Genomic DNA, 15,134 nt, shown 5'->3' with positions numbered 1-15,134 from the left:
TTACCCTCTCCGTGGCAGCCTGCAAGGTTTACAGTAGCCAATATGGCCTCCGGCTCGGCCCCACTTGTCGGTTTGCAGCGCCCGTTCAACGGGGAGGGAGAGATAGCGTGACTTTTGTTTACCTCTTGAACTGAGAGCTGCAGTTATATCCTTGTTGTGCTGCTCCGTTTCATCGCACAACGGTGTCACTTGCCGTCAAGAGCAGAGCAGCAGCAGAGCAGCTGCAACGCGTTTGTGTCATTAGCTCGAAGAGAGCTAATGATACAAACGCGTTGCAGCTTGAAAGCTTGAAGCTTTGCAAGTTTACAGCGTTGTGCGCACGCGGTACAAACGAGGCATCGTTTTCATCGGCGGATATGGATACTTGACCCTTTGCGCGTGGTGCAGTCGTCAGTATTAAGTTGCATGCCTTCGGGCGATTCAAACACCGTGCAATGCGGTGCAGCCACGCTAGCGGGCATCGAGATCGAGACTGTAGGTCACGGGAAAGAAGGATGAATGTGGAGTAGATGGGAGAGGAGGTCAAAGGAAATGGGAGCGAAGGCGCGGACACGCAAGCGTGCTTTCCAATGCGCACGCATTGGAGTCGATGCTGCAGTGCTGGCAAGGCACAGCTGCTCTCCGAACACCCCCATCCATCACCCACTGCGGTGTGACTGCACAGGCAGGCAGGCTGCTGCTCATAAGCCAAGGCAACCCAGTTTTGTGTGTGTGTGTGTGTGTGTGTGTGTGTGTGTGTGTGTGTGTGTGTGTGTGTGTGTGTGTGAGCGAATGAAAGATGATAGAGAGAGACAGTATATAGAGGCAGTGGGAGAGACGGAAGAAAGAGATAGAAAAAAAAAGTACAAAAAAAAAAAAGTGTGCGTATTTAATATATAGAGAGAGACAGAGGAAGATGGTGGTGAGAGAGAGAGAGAGAGAGAGAGAGAGCAAATTATTGAGTGTAGGAGTGAGTCTGATCTGGCCTGGAGCCACTGGGAGCCACTGGAGGCCCGCAGACAACAACAACACCGCCGTGGTTCCCACTCAGATGTCAGTCAGTTTGTAGATCAAAACAGTGAGACGGTGCCAAGAATGCAAATGATGTGATTCAGGTGCATTTCATCAGTTGAAGCCGTGAATGCATAAAACTACAAAATAGGATTGGACGGAGTCAGAATTGGAAATGTTGCTATGCTTATTTGACAGATGTGATTAAACCCATTCTGACCTGAGATCAGATTCTAAAAATGTCTTCTACATCCTGACAGTTTTCTGAAAAAGCCATGTTTCTATGTCAGTGGTTCTTCGATTTTTCAAAAATAGCAGACCTACAAGCTCGTAGCGCGCCACTCGGTGGCGTGCTATGAGCTTGTAGATCTGCTATTTTTCACACCAAACACCAAAAGATCTGCTATTTTTCACACCAAACACCAAAAGGGGCTCCCGTCCAAAATGGGTAAAATTCCTGCGCTTTATACCACATATTATTTTTGTTTGTTAACCACATGAACCTATAGCAAACATAGGTGAGCATTGGGTGAAAGATCTACATTGTGAGCTTGTAGATCTGCCATTTTGTGCCTAGACATTTGGCGTATAGGAAACACCCATGTGTGTACACTTGGCCTCGCCAAGCCGGAGGCACTGCTCCGTGAGTGGAACCCCCAAGCCTTAACCCATTTTGGGCGGGAACCCCTTTTGGTGTTAGCATTATGTTATGCTTTAGCTATTGAAAAATAGCAGATCTACAAGATCATGAACTTGTAAAAAGTTTGAAAGTTTGAAAAATCGAAGCACGACTGACATAGAAACATGGCTTTTTCTGAAAAGTGTCAGGATGTAGAAGACACTTATAGAATCTGATCTCAGGTCATAATAGGTTAATTGGCAGTGGTCATAATAGGTTAATTGGCAGTGGGTGGGCAAGGAACTGTCATCGGCATTAATTTGACGTTTTCGCTCATCCATTCGGATGCTGCACGTTCAAATTTGTGGTGGAAATGCTGTTCCTTTTTTTTCTCCTCCTCCTTATTTCCATCTTCGAGCAGCTTTGAGCAGCTGAGAAAGGGAGGGCGACAGTGGGGGCTGGGGAGGGGGGGTATTACTCGCTCTGCCTCCTGGGCGGAGATGAGAAGCAGCTGCCCCCCCCTTGCAATTCCCACTCACTCTCTCTCTCTCTCTCTCTCTCTCTCTCTCTCTGTGCTGTATTCTCCTCCTCTCTCGCTATACCCTCTCATTTTCCAAAACACTGCCTCTTCACCACCCGCTGCCTGGCTGGCCCTGTGTGAAGTGGTTCCGGGTGACTCTGCCTCCATACCAGCCCAGGGTCCATGCAGGCAAACCGCTAAATGACTCACCACGCTGCCTCTGAAACCTCTACACTCACTGTCATTGTGTTGTTTTAGTTGTTCCCATCGCTGGGAACCGCCCCCCCCCCCTCTGCTTCTCTGTCTCACCCCCTCCCCATGGCGCACTCTCTTTTTCCTCTTCATTGATTTTCTTTCTCATTTTTTTCCTTCATTGGCGGTTAACAAAGCGGAAATGGAGACAGGACGGACCAGTATGAAAGCTGAGAGGGAGACGGTGTAGGAGAGACACACTGTAAGAAAGCTATACGAGAGAGACAGTGTAGAAAAGACTACTGGGTTGGAGACGGTGTATAGGAGAGACGGACAGTATAGGACAGCTGAGGGAGAGACGGCGTAGGAGAGGAAACACAGGACTCACCTGGCATGTGCGGTCTTTATGTGCATAGCTGTGTAAAATGCGATATTCAGGGCTTGATTTGACTATTAATTTGATATTAAAATAAACGATGATCGCATAGCATCGCGGACCGATGACCGTGTAACACCGTGCAGAAAGATGGCGGATGTCGATGTTTCCGTTTAACCGGAAATGACGACCCCCAGATTCGCTCTGTTCGGTCAAAATCGGCATAATGGTGAAGTTATACCGCCACCATCAGGACTGGGCGTCTAATACTATATGCTTGCCCCGTGAAAATGAAGATATAGTGTGTATATCACGGATTTTTCTATTGGCATTAAAACGATGAATTCAAAATATGAATAGTGCAGACAGAAGGCACAATCCACTGTTCATTTGGGTGACCATGAGCGGGAACCCCTTTTGGCGTTTTAAACATTGTTATAATTTAGCTATTGAAAAATAGCAGATCTACAAGCTCATAGCGCGCCACCGAGTGGTGCGCTACGAGCTTGTAGGTCTGCTATTTTTGAAAAGTCGTGAAAATATTTATTTCAGAAAACTGGACGAATTTTCTTTTAAATGTTGATGTTTAAATGAACCTCAGAGGACATTGTGTCTTTTTTATTTCCCCTGCCATGCCCTTTGTTCAGTTGGTTCTAAGAGAACATCTGCAGTGCCCTTTGATGATGGTGTGATAAGATGCTCGCACATACGCTGGCTCTCTGGGCTTTCTTTCCGTCTTTCCCACTGTCTTTTCTCCTACACCGTCTCCCTCTCGTCTTTCCTACTCGTTCTCTCCTACACCGTCTCCCTCTCGTCTTTCCTACTCCTTCTCTCCTACACCGTCTCCCTCTCGTCTTTCCTACTCCTTCTCTCCTACAACGTCTCCCTCTCGTCTTTCCTACTCATTCTCTCCTACACCGTCTCCCTCTCGTCTTTCCTACTCATTCTCTCCTACACCGTCTCCCTCTCGTCTTTCCTACTCCTTCTCTCCTACAACGTCTCCCTCTCGTCTTTCCTACTCCTTCTCTCCTACACCGTCTCCCTCTCGTCTTTCCTACTCCTTCTCTCCTACACTGTCTCCCTCTCGTCTTTCCTACTCATTCTCTCCTACACCGTCTCCCTCTCGTCTTTCCTACTCCTTCTCTCCTACACCGTCTCCCTCTCGTCTTTCCTACTCCTTCTCTCCTACAACGTCTCCCTCTCGTCTTTCCTACTCCTTCTCTCCTACACCGTCTCCCTCTCGTCTTTCCTACTCCTTCTCTCCTACACTGTCTCCCTCTCGTCTTTCCTACTCAGTCTCTCCTACACCGTCTCCCTCTCGTCTTTCCTACTCATTCTCTCCTACACCGTCTCCCTCTCGTCTTTCCTACTCATTCTCTCCTACACCGTCTCCCTCTCGTCTTTCCTACTCATTCTCTCCTACACCGTCTCCCTCTCGTCTTTCCTACTCCTTCTCTCCTACACCGTCTCCCTCTCGTCTTTCCTACTCCTTCTCTCCTACACCGTCTCCCGCTGAGTCTTTGTATCGACTATACCCTGCATGTCTCCCTTTCAGCCTCCCTACTGTCTGCACTGTCTTTCTCAGCTGTCTTACTGTCTGTCACCTTCTACTGTCTCCCTCTCGTCTTTCCCCACTATGTGGCTATGCTGCAGTGTTGTTTTCGTAGACTAAAACTAAGACGAAAAATGTTCCACTGACGAACACTAAATGGAAACTAAATCAAAACTAAGCTATGACGACTAAAACTAAGACTAAATATATTGACAATTTCGTCAACAAATGAAAACGAGACTAAAATGGACTAGTGTACAAGAGATCCAGTATAAGTCATTTTACACTTTGTTGCATGCTGAAAATAGCAGATCTACAAGCTCACAACGCATCGCAGCACGACGTGTTGTGAGCTTGTAGATCGGCTATTTTCAGCATGCAACATGCTTGATGCCGTCATTACGATGGCATCAAGGCCCGCCAAAATACATTTAGTCGACTAAAATCTCATGACATTTAGTCGACTAAAACTAAACTAACACTAACACATTCCAGGTGACTAAAATTTGACTAAAACTAAGTGAAAACTTTTCAAGAGACTATGACTAAAACTAAAATAGAAATTAGCTGACAAAAACAACACTGCTATGCTGTCTTGTCTCCCTCTCGTCTTTCCCCACTATGTGGCTATGCTGTCTTGTCTCCCTCTGAGCATCTATTGACTGTCTCTCCTACCGCCTTTCCCCACCGTGAGAGGAGAAGGAAATTCAAATGCAAATTCATGCAAATGAATCAGTCAAATGCCACAGATGTGCCCTGCCTGTGGAGAGTCGGGTATTACCTCAGTAGAGTCACGGTGTGGAAATCGAATTTAGTGGCCTTTTCGTTCAGCATTTTGGATGACCCTGTAAAGGCGGCCTATAGGAGGCCAAGTTCAAGAGGGGGATTGAATCTCTCTCGGGCTCCACGGTGGCACGATCAAATTGTTTCAAGCTTTAACCCATTTTGACCTGAGATCAGATTCTAAAAATGTCTTCTACATCCTGACAGTTTTCTGGAAAAGCTATGTTTCTATGTCAGTCGTTCTTCGATTTTTCAAAAATAGCAGACCTACAAGCTCGTAGCGCGCCCCTCTGTGGCGTGCTATGAGCTGCTATTTTTCAATAGCTAAAGTATAACAATGTTTAAAAAAACCAAAAGGGGTTCCTATCCCTAAAATGGGTTAAATATCCTTTTGATTCTACTACCTCTGTATTGAAATTCTCCTGAGAGGAAAGTTAAATCTCTAATGGCAGATCGTTTGTTGTTTTGTGTGTGTTTAACTGGGGGCCTCGCTCAACATATTCATGGGGACAGAGTGAGCTATACAGCAATTTTCATCTGTGGTCCCCCTGCCCAGTAAAGATGTTAAAAGCAACAATACAGTGAACTAAGTTTACAAACTGTACATCACCTACAGTATAAAACATTGTGCATTCATGTCCTACTGTATACCCTTGAAATAGTTTTGTTAGATTAGATTTGTTTGTCTTGAGCCATGTTGAGGATTTGGGGATCCACATGGGACTTTCATTATAAGATTAAAGTTAAATGTGTCAAAAAGTAGGGGTGTGTGTGTGTGTGTGACTGTGTGTGTGCGCGTGTGTGTGTGCGTGAGAAATGGGCACCGATTGGTCCAGCAGTTTGCGTGATTAGCCCCAGACACACACAGACCCTCTCTGAGATGCCTTTGGTAACCGAGCCGTATACTTGCTGCTCCGACTGAAAACGCTGATTGTCCCAAAAGAAGCTGTTAACATTTTATTTTGCTGAGCAGTTGCGAATTGCGTCGTCTCACCACACAGTCCTCTGCTGGCACTCTTGGCTCAGCCACCGGGTGGTGGTGGGTGGGGTGAGAAAACCGGCACAGATATATCAGTGACTAATGGGTTTTGGGTTTGTTGTTGTTGTTGTTTCAGTGGGCGAGTTCGTCAGCGACGTGCTGCTGGTTCCCGAGAAGTGCAAGTTCTTCCACAAGGAGCTCATGGACATGTGTGTCAGCCACCAGCAGTGGCACGGTGTGGCTAAGGAGGTAAGGAGACAAAAAAAACCACACAGACACACACTCCCACCATACAATTAGTGCTGATTGGTCCCTCAGTAGTAGGGAGGGTTTATCTTCCTTTCTGCTAGCAAACTCTCTTTCATTTTATCCCCTTGTGCCGCCTCTCCATACTCATCTTTTCTCCTTTGGTCCTGGTACTTTCCTTGCCTCCCTTCCTATTAATTCTCAAAATGTCTTCTTTTCTGTTTCATCTCCCTCCTATTCATGCCCCTCCTTTCTCTCTCCTCATTTCCCCATTGCATTTATTCTGCCTTATTCTTTCTCGCTTGCTTCTTCTCTCTACTTTTCCTCATCCTTTCTCCCTCCCTCCCTCTTTTATGTTTGGATCTTTTCTTGCTCTCTCTCCCAAGGGGGCAGCACACCTAAACCTAACCTTAACCCATGTCTAACCAATAACTAGTCTAAAACTAAGTATGCACCCCCCTCTCGTCATTCTCTTCAATGCCCACCCCCCCTCTCTCTCTCTTTCTGTCCGTCTGAGTCTCAGAGGCCCCTCTGATCACAGGCTGGATGGTTGTTCCTTCCATCTCCACTGTTAATCAGATTAACACTGTGACTGTAATGCAGCTTAATCCCAGAGGGCAGCTCTGGAATTTGGGAGTGTGTGTGTCTGTGTGTGTGTGTGTGTGTGTGTGTGTGTGTGTGTGTGTGTGTGTGTGTGTGTGTGTGTGTGTTTCTCGGATCACACCAGAGAAAGTAGCTCTATAGTCCAGTCTCCTTGGATCCCAGCCACACCCTGAACTTTACCAGGGAGATTTGGGCACCGTGTCCACTGAGAACCCCTATTGAGCCGAGGAGGGCTGTGGATATCCCATGCAGCGATTATTAACACCCACAACGTTCAAACCGATCAACCATTGCTGTGCTCAAATCTCCCGATCTGTTATTAGCACAAATAGCTTAGCTGAAACAAAGTAAACTGGCTTCATGGTTGCATGGTAGCGTTTCAACGTCGGATCGTAAAACTGGATTGTCAGACGCAGCAGAGACAGATCAAAAGAGAAGCTCTCCTCTCCAGAAGTTTAACCGTTTCCAGTTTGAATCCATTCAAAGCATTCCTTTTTGCACGAAAAACACTCCTTGGGCTTAAAACGGCCATAGCCGTCATAAAAAATGTGATGAGGTCAGCACAAGTGGCTAATGACTGGCAGAATTTAGCCAAGGAGTGTTTTTCATGCAAAACTAATGCTTGGAATGGGTTCAGAATCTATAGTTTGACACGTCACATGCCACTTAAAGTATAATGAAAATTAGAACATTTTGCCATATTATATTTGTTGTTTATGGTACCCCAATTTTCAGCAGCAGGGTGGTTGAATAGAAACCAACGTGGGATATTTTAGTAGATACCCTTACAAACACAGTGGTGAAGAAAATTCTTGGTTAAGAAATGTATTCCCAGATTTAATTAATATCCCCTGACTACAGAGTGACTGACTGAATTTGACCAGGGTGAGTGAGTGACTGAACTTTACAAGGGTGATGTTTGAACAGCAGGAGGCAGGGTAGTACTGTGAACGTGTGAAGTGGACTTGCTGACCTTGAGGTCACCCATTTGAAAATTGAAAACTGATTGGATGGGAGAGATAACAGGTGGTGAAGGTGCACGAGAAAACCTACCTAATATCTGATGGATGGAATGTTGGGCTCTCCCAAACCGCTCTCAGCAGGCCTAGAATTGACAATCTTAGGGGCAATGCCACTTGTCTGTTGGTGTTTGGAATAAAGGTTTCATGCAGGGCAGCAAGGCCATCAAACAATGCTTTCAAGTCCACAGAGAATTATTTCACAAAATATGTCAAACTACGAAGGCATGTGGCCATGACATTCCTGCCCTAGTACAGTACAAGCTATGCTTCATTTTTCACATATTGAAAGAATGAACACAAACCTGTCTGCACAAACCTCAAGGTAGTTAGTGTTCTTTTTCCACAGTGCCATAGTAGCGATTGTTGCAACAAAAACAAGTATTTTCTAACCATCTAGTACCAACAAGGCTTGGCTATTGTAGCCAAAATCATTTGAGACATATTTTATTGTGTATGTCAGATTCTCTGTCAAGTTATGTGGGTGAAAAAAAGTTGTGAACACAAGGAAGTATTGCATTGTTGAAGTGTTTTATTTCATTTGATAAACACAATAAAAAGTCATGGTTATTTCACAAGATCATTTATTCTATTGTACACTCCTGCATCACAAGTCACTGTTACTGGAGTCTGCAGTGTATGTTTTGGGGCTCCTTGGACCATGAATGATGAATGTTTGGCCTTCACAATCTTCAGCCACCGCTGCTTGTTTGGCATGATAGTCTCTGGGGAATAAAATGAATGATAGACTAGTAATGTTAATGTTACGAAGGCGAACGGCAGCTACCGGTGTTGGCCTTCCAAACATAAGACACGGTTTTCATTTTGACATCTAGTATAGCAACTTAGCCAGCATTGTTTGTTAACATTAATGTTAGTAAGAAAGTACTGCCGAAGCAGACAACCCGCAGCACTCCAGAATAAAGACCTTACGGTGCGAGGCTCGAATATACAAGTTGAAATGAAGAAAATGCCAGCACTCATGTCCTTTTCATATGAATTTATTTACCTCTGACGTTGATAACGAACGCGTTTCGGCCTGTGTGGCGTTCGTCAGCGTTATCAACGCTAAATTCATATGAAAAGGACATACAATGAGTGCTGGCATTTTCTTCATTTCAACATTAATGTTACAAATGACATTATTGAGTTTGTTGTCTTATTTGTTCGTGAATTGATTTAACTGTCTTACATCAGCTCAGTCGGCCTTGTCTTCTCAGAAGTTCACCGAGTCACAGCTTTTGAGGAAGTGACAATTAAGTCTCCCGTTTGGTCGGTGCTATAGATTCATGTAAAACTATCGTTATAAAATAGCCTCATTTTCCCAGCTATTGCTGGGTGCCAAATCATGTTATGGCTACAGCGTTTCACTCGATGTTGCAGAAGAGTAAGAAATATGAATTCTGAATCTCAACAATGAATCACACCCGTGTGAACTGAGTGGTTTAACTCCCCTCTCTCCCCCCACCCCCTCCTCTCTCTCTCTCTCTCTCTCTTTCTCATTAGCAGGCAACAGTGCAGCACTGTCTCTCTCTCTCTGTTTCTGGCACAACAGCGCCCCTACTGGTACTCATAGTCATATACTGGTGCTCATTAACCAACACAGACACACACAGGTGAACACAGGCATAGGTGAACACGGACATTGCTGTTCCTTGGAGTGGTTGCAAGACTCAAAAAACAAACTGACAGGGAAGATGCAGGGGAAGAAAATGGTGAATATAGGTCATAAAGGCCACTGGCGCTGCAGCATTGGAATTGCAAAATAGATCGTAACTGATTCCCCACCCTATTGGTATGCAACTCGGACAGTGCCGAGTGGACAATGCGGCCATCACATCACACTGCTCGGTGTGCCAGGAGGCACCCTCGCTTGGCTTTTTTGCCTCGTTTGGGTGTCTCAAAAACCCTCCGCTTCGGTACACCTGCCTTTGTGTTTCTAGTTTTGTATAAAGTCGTTTTCTTTGTTGACCGACATTTCTTGCCGTGCGAGGCTGTGTGTGTGCGTGAAGCGAGCACCAACTTGACAGTTTCACAGGAGCTCGTAGGTTGCTCTCCATCTGTCAGATTTCCCACGCCTCCCTACCTTCTGTCGTCGAAAATGAATTACTAAGAGCATCAATCGTTTCCACGTGAAAAGCCCATAAGGCTCAACATGTACTTACATTGTGATTGATATGTCTAAAATGCATATTTTGATTGGAACGCTTTAGCCAGAACTACCTCTTGTATATATTTTTTAATGTCTTAAAACCGCATCGGCATATTATGCAAAATAACCTTCATTCAGGGGCTGGGTTTCGCAGTGCAAATCATTATCGTCGCCTTGCCTGCCCTCAGGTGCAGTCGGACACCTCGTCATACCCATCCACAAAAGGTCACCACTCAAAGAGTAAAGCCTGATTTACACTTGGTAGTGAGCCAGTGTGTCGCACCCTGTATTTTCCACTGCGTATAAAGTTTAACCCATTCTGAACTGAGGTCGATTAAAAAAAAAAAGGCTTCTAAATCCTAACATCTTTCTGAAAAACCTATGTTTCTATGTCAGTGGTGCTCAACCTTTTTCATGTCAAGGACCCCCAGAATTATCTCTATTGGGCGACGGACCCCCATCTCAAAATATGTAGTTCCAGGGACCCCCCAGAAGCAAATATATTAGTTAAAAATATTCGCTCTGAAATATATATTCAAAGATTCGCGCCACACTTTCACGACTTTTCAAAAATAGCAGACCTACGAGCTTGTAGATCTGCTATTCTTCAATAGCTTAAAGCATAACATAATGCTAACACCAAAAAGGGGTTCCCGCCCAAAATGGCTTAAGTATAAATCAAGTCGTGAAAGTTTGGTCGCAGAGCCAAGTCTGTGGAAATTACGGCACCCACCCCCACAGTCACAGAGTTAATCAAAGAGTTGTTGTGTTGGACGTGAGGTGCACAGCTGCACTTAATCCCCATCAATCTCTTCTGGCTTAATCACCTCAGCTGTGGGAAATTGCCTTTATCGCTAATTTTCTCTGTGTGTGTGCTTTCCTTCCGCCTGCCAGGCCTGTGCCAAGAGCTCCATGGTGCTGCACAGCTACGGCATGCTGCTGCCCTGCGGCATCGACAAGTTCCACGGCACCGAGTACGTCTGCTGCCCCGCCACCTCCTCTCGGCCCGGGGAGGAGGTCGCCGCCGCCGCCGCCGCCCCACCCACCCCCCCACCCCCCTCCAAGGAGGCAGAAGAGGACGAGGAGGAGGTAGAGGAGGAGGTAGAAGACGTAGAGGAGGAGGAAGAGGACGAGGAGATCCAACAAGAAATGGACGACGACGAGGGAGTGGCGGAGGACAGGTACTGTGTGTGTGTGTGTGTGTGTGTGTGTGTGTGTGTGTGTGTGTGTGTGTGTGTGTGTGTGTGTGCTTTCACTCAAGGAGATTTCTTTTTTTTAATACTGTTTTTATTAGGCATTTTTTGTATGACATCAGAATATTATCGACAATGATAATGAGTAGTTCAGTTATATAAAATGACAGGCAATGTAAATGTTCCACATACAATACATAATAAAAAAGACATATAAATGTGATAAACATGAAAAAACAGTTAAACAATGACAAGTGTGAACAGACAAACAAACAAACAAAACAGGCTCTCAAACTTTTCCAACATGTTGTTGTAAATTAAGTGAATTACAGACATTATTCTTTTTTTAAATTAGACTCAAGGAGATTTTTGTACTCAACTACTGTAATTAACTTTTGGAAAGGCAAAGGCTTACACTAGCCTACAGTTATGCTTTCGGTTTGTCCACAATCGGGAAGGAAATCGTATCTCGAAGAAATCTTATAAAGAAAAGATGGCTATATATAGCGCTCACGAGAGCAACACTGAACTGAGAAGAGATTGGTTATAGTAGGATGTATTCCTAATATTCCTATTGAAATGGTTACATTCAGGATGTGACTATATCCAGACCATCCTGGCCTGCAAGCCTTATCTTCCTGTAGATCTCATGTCAAAGACATGGCACATGGTTTATATACAGTAGTGTATACATTTGGACTCAAAGGACCTAAATAGAAATGCGCTCTCCTAATACCATTAGAACGTGAGTGTATAAGATTTCTTCTGTCTTACGTCCAAGAATGGACATAACCCATAGTGAATTGATTCACTCATATCCTTTATATAACCATGGTTATTGCATAACCTCCAGTTTATATACAGTACATACATTTGGACTCAAAGGACCTAAATAGAAATACGCTCTCTAGCTTTTTTGTGTTTTGTCCTCTTGAGATATATATACTGTATATGCCCATGTACAGTATATGCAATAAGAAACTTCAATCAATAGCTTACTCCCACAAGAGTAATATTAACCCATGTTGGGCGGGAACCCCCTGTTTTAACTAAGCATTATGTTATACTTTAACTATTGAAAAATAGCAGATCTACAAGCTCGTAGCGCGCCACTCGGTGGCGCGCTATGAGCTTGTAGATCTGCTATTTTTGAAAAATCGTGAAAATATTCATTTCAGAGGACTTGGAAGAACAATTTCGAGGTCAGGCTCTAAATGGGTTAAAACAAAGTAACAGCACTGCTACCGCAGTGCAGGGGTATGTGTGCACTGGTGGTATTATGTGTATACTGGGTATTTGTTTGTGCGCGTCTGTGTGTATTCACATCACGCGTGCTGCAGGTTACCTTCGGCGAGGGAGGGGGGGGGGGGTGGGGGGGGGGGGAGGGCGCCAGGATGAATTGCGGTGTCAACGACCGTGACCCGGGGCACAGCTGCACGCCGTCACTCTGCGCGGCCGTTGATGAATCGCTCCTCTCTCTCTCTCTCTCCCCCCCCCCCCCCACCCCCACCTCTACCTGACCCCCCTTACCTCCCTCCCTCCCTCCCATCAGCGAGGTGACGCCCGCCGACGAGCAGCCCACCCAAAAGGCGGCGGCGGCAGCGGCAGCACCCGTGGAGGAGGAGGAGGTCGACGACGAAGAGGAGGAAGACGAGGAGGAAGACGAGGAGAGCTACCACTACGTGTACGAGGACGAGGAGGCCGACCGGCAGGACGACGGAGACGAGAGGGCGGCGAAGAGCCTCGGCGGCGAGGAGGACTCCGAGGGCCTCGACGACAGCAAGAGCCTGCAGGAAGTGAAAGGTATACACGACGTCGACCATTACTGTGTGTTTTCTCCTTTTCTCTCTATTTCTCTCTCTCGCTTTCTGTATTTCTCTCTCCTCTCCCTCTCTCCCCGTACCACTCCCTTAAAGGACCACTTTACCACTTTTCAACCTACAGCATCTTCATATAATAGGTCCTCACTAATAATCATGAAAAAGTCTACTCTCTGTGTCTCATAGGAGGGCTGTGGGCACTGGGCAGTTCAGAAACCGTCTTCCAGTGATATCATCGATGGGGAATACAAGCTAATAAAAACTGCAGGCTTTGTAGTCCTGAAAAGTCGCAATTTGAAAATGGAAGCCATCGTTCTCACGATAATTAAAATCTAAACATTTTTGTAAAAAAATCTTGTTTAAAAAATAATTGCCTAATGATGATGTCACTGGAAGACGGTTTCTAAACTGACCACAGCCCTCCTATGAGACACAGTGCCATTTTTTCATGATTATTAGTGAGGACCTTCAACCCCCCAATCTCTCTTCCCAACCTCCCCTCCTCTCTCTTTCCAAGCTATCGTTGTGAGCTTGTAAACCGGCTATTTTCTGTGCACGACACGCTGTGCACGCTCGGGTATAAATCCCAGGATAACATCAACTTCATCTTCTTTCAATTCTTTCTTTCTCTCTCCAACTTCCCCTCCTCTCTCTCTCTCTCTCTCTCTCTCTCTCTCCGTCTCTCGGCTTCCTGGGCACTTTGCCTGGGGCCCCGAATACAATCAGCCCTTTTAAAAAACTATTGGCAAATTTCTAAATTGGACCTATCTATCAGCCTCGTCTATAATTAGATGAGCGCTCACGCTCCAGTGAATGCCCTCCTCCTCGGCGCGCGGGAGGAGATTGTGATGAATCGTGTTCTGATATCCATCAGTACGAGTCGGAGGTCTATTCGTTTTGGCAACTCGTTTGGCAACTAAACGGCCGCTAATTATTATAAAAAATAAAAAAAACATTTCCATGACCTGATGCTGCAAAAACGTTTGATTATTTATTATTAGTTATATTTATATTGTTCTGTTAAATGTGTTCTGTTTTCAGTTTCTTTTCGTACATTGTTATATTACTCAAAACTGTCGTTTTGACATCCCCGGGATAGAAGTTTTAGTGGGTGTTATTATATTGAAAAATAGCAGATCTACAAGCTCATAGCGCCACCGAGTGGCGCGCTACGAGCTTGTAGGTCTGCTATTTTTGAAGAACGACTGTCATAGAAAAATAGCTTTTTGAAGAACGACTGACATTTTTCAGAAAACTGTCAGGATGTGGAAGACATTTTTTTTAATCTGATCTCAGGTCAGAATGGGTTAAAGTTGACCTGTGCAGTGTTAGCTGTCTCCAGGGCCTATACCGGTATAGCCTGGCTAATAAGCCAGACTCAAATGTCGTGTGGCAGACATTTCTTTTTTTTGCCACAACGGCTGATTGTATCTAGCTTTAGCCAGGCCATATGTATGGCTAAGGTTGATGGCTAAGGTGTTGAGTGCTGCCCCCCGGTGGCCGTGATGTAGCTAACGGCTGTACCCCCTCTGGCACAGCGGTGTGTACCCTGGAGGCCGAGACCGGCCCCTGCCGTGCCTCCATGCCCCGCTGGCACTTCGACAAGAGCCAGAGGAAGTGCATGCGCTTCGTGTACGGCGGCTGCGCCGGCAACCGCAACAATTTCGACTCTGAGGAGTACTGCATGGCCGTGTGCAAGCGTCTCAGTAAGTCTCTCAACGCAGGCGACAGGCCTAGCTCAACAACAACAAACAGCAACACCCTGTCTCTCTCCTCTCCCTCTCTCTCTCTCTCTTTGTCTCTCTACAAGAGTCACTGCCGTAACACACACTCAGTAAGAGTGATTCTCACTTCTGGTCATGGGAGCCCAGAATAGAGGGTATATGCAGGTGACATCACCATCATACGCGGAAGTTACAACTTTCTGGCCTTCACAGCCCATACATCCAAACAGAAAAGTCCTTTGATTGCATTAAATGACTTTAAACAACATTAAATTCACTTTGTCACTCACTTTGCCACTCGATTTGCCACTCGGTCTGCCATTCACTTTATGCATGCGCATACCCTCTATACTACCATTTTTCTAT

At 45.5% G+C, this 15,134-nt stretch overlaps 1 protein-coding gene across 3 annotated transcripts in view; it reads left to right on the top strand.

Moving 5' to 3' along the window:
• aplp2 (amyloid beta (A4) precursor-like protein 2) overlaps window positions 1-15,134 on the top strand; it is a 98,764-nt gene that overhangs the window by 51,222 nt on the left and 32,408 nt on the right. For 2 of the 3 annotated variants that reach the window (XM_083773891.1, XM_083773890.1), the window contains exons 4-7: window positions 6,148-6,260; window positions 10,926-11,212; window positions 12,777-13,027; window positions 14,583-14,750. In XM_083773891.1, coding sequence (XP_083630017.1) covers window positions 6,148-6,260; window positions 10,926-11,212; window positions 12,777-13,027; window positions 14,583-14,750 — 819 coding nt within the window. The remainder of the gene's footprint in view (window positions 1-6,147; window positions 6,261-10,925; window positions 11,213-12,776; window positions 13,028-14,582; window positions 14,751-15,134) is intronic. The other variant, XM_083773892.1, reaches the window with a different exon arrangement.

This window comes from Protomyctophum parallelum, assembly GCF_964188405.1.
Source record: "Protomyctophum parallelum genome assembly, chromosome: 9".
Lineage (NCBI taxonomy): Eukaryota > Metazoa > Chordata > Actinopteri > Myctophiformes > Myctophidae > Protomyctophum > Protomyctophum parallelum.
This window is presented reverse-complemented; position numbering and strand designations above follow the sequence as displayed.